The sequence below is a fragment of the Tenrec ecaudatus genome, chromosome 2 (assembly GCF_050624435.1).
Source record: "Tenrec ecaudatus isolate mTenEca1 chromosome 2, mTenEca1.hap1, whole genome shotgun sequence".
Classification (NCBI taxonomy): domain Eukaryota; kingdom Metazoa; phylum Chordata; class Mammalia; order Afrosoricida; family Tenrecidae; genus Tenrec; species Tenrec ecaudatus.
The window spans coordinates 24,994,988-25,001,174 of NC_134531.1; the positions used below are offsets into that span (position 1 = coordinate 24,994,988).

The following is a 6,187-nucleotide window of genomic DNA, read 5'->3' on the forward strand; positions in this document are numbered from 1 at the left end:
ACCTCTTCTTGCTTAGAGCTACAAAATTCATAGAAGCAGCAGCCAAAGTATCAGATGATGTGTTGCATTGGATGAATCTGCTGCACATAACTTCTTTAAAGTAAGAATATTACTGTGAGGACTATTGTATGCCTGACTGCAGTCATTGTGCTTTCAGTTGCCTCATCTGCATGTGAAAGTTGGACACTGAATAATGAAAAATAAAGTAAAAACAGTGCATTTTAGGTCTGAATTTGGCAAATAATATTCAACATACTATGGATTGCCTAAAGAACAAGCAGATCTGTCTTGAATGAGGTACTCATAGAATTCTCCTTGGAGGCAATGGTGGTGAGGTTTTATTTCATATATTTTGGTCATGTGTTCAGGATAGACGAGTCCCTGGAGGAGGACCTCATACTAGGTAAACTGGAGGCAGTAGGGAAAAAGAGAAAGGCTCTGGATAAGATGGATTGACACAGTGGCTCGTGAAGGTGGTTAACCTACCCTGCCACAACTTCCAATAGCTGTTACTAGAGTTTTTGCATATATAAGATACAAAAATACATTGGTGAGAATGGAGGGGTGTTGAAGCGGAGACCCAAAGCCCATTTATGGACAATGGAACACCCCCACCCCCACAGAGGGGTCGCAGGAAGGGGGTGAACCAATCAGGGTGCATGCTGTAGAATACTAGCGGGTCATGCAATATACCTCTGATCCCTGGAGGCCTCCACACCCCCACTATCACGACCTCAGTGCTGCTTCCCAATCTAGACTAGACTTAGACGGGACCATGTACATAGGTATAGGCGAGAGATTAAACTCACAACACATGGAGCCCAGGAACAGGAATGGAAATAGAGATATCAAAAGGGTAGAGGGAAGGGGGGTGGGTGGGAAGGGAGGGGGCACCGATCACAATGAATACCACATAACCACACACACCCTCATCCAGGGGGAATAAAAACAGAAACCAGAGGGAAAGGGAGACAGTGGTCAGTGTGAGATTTGAAAATAATTAACAATCCCTAATCTATCAAGGGGCCACAAGGGTTGGTGGGGTAGGGAGAAGAAGGGGAAAAAAGAGGAACGGATCCCAAGGGCTCAATGGAAAGTAAATGTCTAGAAAAGAATGATGGAATATATGTACGGATATGTTGGATACAATTAATGTATGGTTTGTAACAAGAGTTGTAAGAACCCCTAATAAAAATGATTTTTTTTAATGATGCAATTGAAAATACAGGGACTTGGATTAGATTTACCTTAATCTTTTTAGTGTCATCTCACACTGTGATATAATCTTCTCCTGCTCAAAGGCATGACTTTTTAAATTCCCTCATAAGCATGTGGATGTTGAAGAATGAATAAGGAAGACTGAAAAATAGTTGATACACTTGAACAGTCTTGTGAAGGCTGTTGAAAGGACCAGGGATTGCCAGAAATCAACAAAATAATACACGTCTTGGAAAAAGCATAGACAAAATGCTCCACAGAATCAAAGATGGTAAGACTTGCACTCACATGTTTTGACTATGTTACCAGGAAAATCTAGTTTCTGGAAAGGATATCATGCTTGGTAAGTAGAGGACCATTGTAAAACAGGAAAACTCTTCCTGAGCTGGTTTGACACAGTGGTTGTAGCAATGAGCTCAATATAACAAATGTGCAGATGAAGGAGGAACAAGCGTCTCTGTTAGTCAGAACTAACACCATGGTACGAACCAACCATGACAACAATATTTTGTCTGATTACTTAACTATTGGATTCTATGAACCTTGATTTTGAATTCTTATAATGATGCTTAAAATTGGTACAGTATGAGGATATTTGTTTTCTGTACTTTGAGATGTTGAGTTTATAGCCTTATATTCATCAAAAAGAGCTTCGAGTCCTCTTAATTCTCAGTAAGCAAATATGTCATCTCTAATTTAAGACATTAATGAGTTTTCCCTCAATTCTGTGGCCATGTTCTTCTGGTTGTCCAGTTTCTTCATTATTTGCTAAATGTATGTGAATAAATATGGGAAAAGAATAAAACCCGGGCACACATAGTTCTTGATTATCTCTGTGTTCTATTGGGAGGACACAATCAATTTCGTTCACAAAGTTACACATAATGTGTTAGCATACACATGTTAAATATATCTGTGTAATTAATAAAGCATAAGTAACCATCATTCTCGCAGTCCCTGATTTCAGCCAAGATTCATCTGACATCAACAATAACATACTTTTTTCCATAGTCTCTTCTTAATTGAGCTTGAATCACTTCATATATGATGCCAACTGTTTTTGAGGTCTATTAAGCAAAAACTTTCTTATGTGTGATATTAATGTTATAAAATAAATAATTTCTGCATTCTGTTGGATCCCCTCTCTCTGGAATTAGCAGTAATGCAAAGTTTATCCTGTTGGTTGGCAATAAAGTAGGTTCCATATTTCTTAATAGAGCAAGGCCTTCCAGCATTATATCCATTTGATGAAACATGATATTCTGTCAATCTCTGAAGTCTCGTGTGTGTGTGTGTGTGTGTGTGTGTGTGCGTGTGTGTGTAGCTTGGACTTCTTCCTTCCTTAAACTTTTCCCTAACAAAACTTAAAGCATCCCTAAAGCTAATGGATTTATTTACAATTATTGAATATTTGGGCAAACACATGAAAAGGCATGAATATTCAACAGTTTGTACAATGCAGTAAGCACCTTACATGTACAGCAATGCAATGGAAGTCTAAATGTGTCTAATGAAAGTTAGAAAGTGGAATAAGTTTTCTGTATCTGTAAAATGGAAAAAGTCAACTCCAAATTTTAAATATATTTATTCTATCTAAATGTTCTAAAATAAATCCATAAAAAAGTTTCTGCAAACTGAAAATTCAAACATTTCCTTACTTATTCTAGGTTTTATATTCTATAAGACATTGCTACACATAAAGCAAACATCTTGACATAATGACTTTAAGAGCTGAAGTGGAAAAATACCTTCAATATCATCATCATATATTTGTGTTCCATGTCAGCATTTGGTGCACTGCTATCATGCTACTTTTACTCTTTGGCATGCCATAATAGTTCTGAATGATATTAGAGCACGGGGACGTCTCCATGGAGAAAAGATAACAAACATTTCATTCCGAACCTCTATTTTCTTTTTTCTCTAGAAATTTTACTAAAAGAACAAAGTTAATATTCCAGACAAGTTATTTTTCTGAGCATTGATTTTCAAGCTATTTGAATTCAATTTGTTTAAAAAATAATGATCAACACTGTTCTGAAATTATTATGTTTATTCATATATAAACATTCAAAAATGATAGACTTTTTAGATCAGATGAATGGCTAGTGATTCAAACTATATTTCTCCATGAAAATAATCTATCTTTTTTTTTCAGAATACTTTTACTTTTGAGACATGATGGAAAAATAATAGATAACACATGGAAAATTATGACATGATCAGAGATGATAGTGAAGACAATCTAGCCAGAAAGCTTTGTCAGTTAACAGAAGCTGGAGTATTGACATACTGCAGGTTCAAAAGGAATCAGTACTCCTCTCCTTCCTCCTCACCCTCTCCTTCAACAGAATCCACCCCCACCTCCTCATAGTCCTTCTCCAGGGCAGCCATGTCCTCCCGGGCCTCAGAGAACTCTCCTTCCTCCATCCCCTCACCCACGTACCAGTGGACAAAGGCACGCTTGGCGTACATCAGGTCAAACTTGTGGTCCAGGCGAGCCCAGGCCTCAGCAATGGCTGTGGTGTTGCTCAGCATGCACACAGCTCGCTGCACCTTGGCCAGGTCTCTACCAGGGACCACAGTGGGAGGCTGGTAGTTAATGCCAACCTTGAAGCCAGTGGGACACCAATCCACAAACTGGATGCTGCGCTTGGTCTTGATGGTGGCAATGGCAGCATTGACATCTTTGGGAACCACGTCACCACGGTACAACAGGCAGCAGGCCATGTATTTCCCATGGCGGGGGTCACATTTCACCATCTGCTTAGCTGGCTCAAAGCAAGCATTGGTGATCTCTGCTACAGAAAGCTGTTCATGGTAAGCTTTCTCAGCAGAAATGACAGGGGCGTATGTGGCCAGAGGGAAGTAGATGCGGGGGTAGGGCACCAGGTTAGTCTGGAATTCTGTCAGATCTACATTCAGGGCACCATCAAATCTGAGGGAAGCAGTGATGGAGGACACGATCTGGCTAATCAGGCGGTTAAGGTTGGTGTAGGTTGGGCGCTCGATATCGAGGTTCCTGCGACAGATGTCATAGATGGCCTCATTGTCTACCATGAAGGCACAATCTGAGTGCTCCAGGGTGGTGTGGGTGGTGAGGATGGAGTTGTAAGGCTCAATTACAGCTGTGGACACCTGGGGGGCGGGGTAGATGGAGAACTCCAGCTTGGATTTCTTGCCATAATCAACTGAGAGGCGCTCCATCAGCAGGGATGTGAACCCGGAACCGGTGCCCCCACCGAAGCTGTGGAAAACCAGGAAGCCCTGGAAACCTGTGCACTGGTCAGCCAGCTTGCGGATTCTGTCCAGTACCAGGTCGATGATCTCCTTGCCGATGGTGTAGTGCCCACGGGCATAGTTGTTGGCAGCATCCTCCTTGCCTGTGATGAGCTGCTCAGGGTGGAAGAGTTGGCGGTAGGTGCCAGTGCGAACTTCATCAATGACTGTAGGCTCCAGGTCTACAAACACTGCCCTGGGCACATGCTTGCCTGCGCCGGTCTCACTGAAGAAGGTGTTGAAGGAGTCATCCTCTCCCCCAATGGTCTTGTCACTGGGCATCTGGCCATCGGGTTGGATGCCGTGTTCCAGACAGTAGAGCTCCCAGCAGGCATTGCCTATCTGGACACCGGCCTGGCCGACGTGGATGGAGATGCACTCATGCATGCTGGCGACGCGTCGGGAGGCGAAGGGGAATGCGGCGGGAGCGGGTTGCGGGCTCCGGTTACCGTCCCCGACAAGCTAAGAGTCGAGGTAAGTAACGCACTGACGAAAATAATCTATCTTAAAGCATAGTTCTCACTGTATTTCAGAGGAAAATCTTCCAAAGTTGGAGGAATCCTTTTCATGCTCTAAAAGAAACATGAAGTAAGAAGAAAATTTATATAAGTATCACATTTATTAGCTTTATAATAACCTAAGCTAGTTCTCACTGCAATGTCCCAGATGAAGTAGATAGATCTGATAAAGGGTGCAGGTTTGATGTAAACAGACTCTGGCCAAATATAACACATCACCCAGGAAAATTACTTTACATTTCAGATGCTCTGGTTTCCCATTTCTTAAAAAAGAAGATAATTTACATATCAGTTTGTTTGAAGGTTACATAAAACAATGTCCCCTAATAATTGTAGAGAATGTGTAAAAGGCTTTAAAAGTGCATATACGATTATAATATTTGGCCATTTGCCTATTGTTGCTATTAATTGCTGGCATGGAACTTAGATGTTTTATTCACCCAAGGAAAAGAGCCAACCATTCTTAAGTAAATGACTTTTGAGGAAAGAGGGGCTACATTTGGAGTACTGCCACACACTCCGACTTTGAAGCCTTTCTCTTACTGATAATTGAGACTTAGCATTTTACAATGAGCCATTGGCAAGAATGGGTCTCCAAGATTACAGTAGAATTACTCTGTCGCCCCTGTTATAGTATACAATATTAAGGACTAAAGTAGACACATATTTAATTATTTTAGTAGTTTGATGACCTCTATTGACCTTTTATCAAGAAATATTCTTAGCCTAATAATAAGATGAAAACTAAACCTATGAAAATTATAAACACGATACAAATTTTAAATCTTCATTGAACATTTCTTACTTCTTTTAATTGAACCATAGTCCATATAGAAGGACTAGTGAAAGGAAAGTGGGGACAAAAAGAAATATGTGCTGGAAAATGCAATGTATTTATTCTGTCAGTGATGTCCCTTGATTGAGCAGAAACTGCATTTTTTAACCTTACATTCTGAGAGGGGTTTTAAAATGGTTTAGATAAAACATTCCAATAAAAAGAACATGAGAAGGCCTTAAAGATTTTGCCAATAAGGGGTCTTTAAAAAGTTCAAGGAAATTTTCCATGATCTCTCCACTTTTCCAGAAACTTTCCGGGGCTTTCTTGTGTGCATTACTTCTTCTTTTTTTGGATTTGATTTGCTCTTTGAAGGATATGAAATGTCCACGGTGTT

The 6,187-nt window shown here is 40.6% G+C and overlaps 1 protein-coding gene across 1 annotated transcript; it reads right to left on the reverse strand.

The window, feature by feature from the left end:
* Positions 1-3,465: 3,465 nt before the first annotated feature.
* Positions 3,466-4,974, reverse strand: LOC142438874 (tubulin alpha-1B chain-like). The gene has a single exon (XM_075540888.1). The coding sequence runs from the start codon at positions 4,882-4,884 to the stop codon at positions 3,529-3,531; it is 1,356 nt and encodes a 451-aa protein (XP_075397003.1). The 5' UTR covers positions 4,885-4,974; the 3' UTR covers positions 3,466-3,528.
* Positions 4,975-6,187: the final 1,213 nt, after the last annotated feature.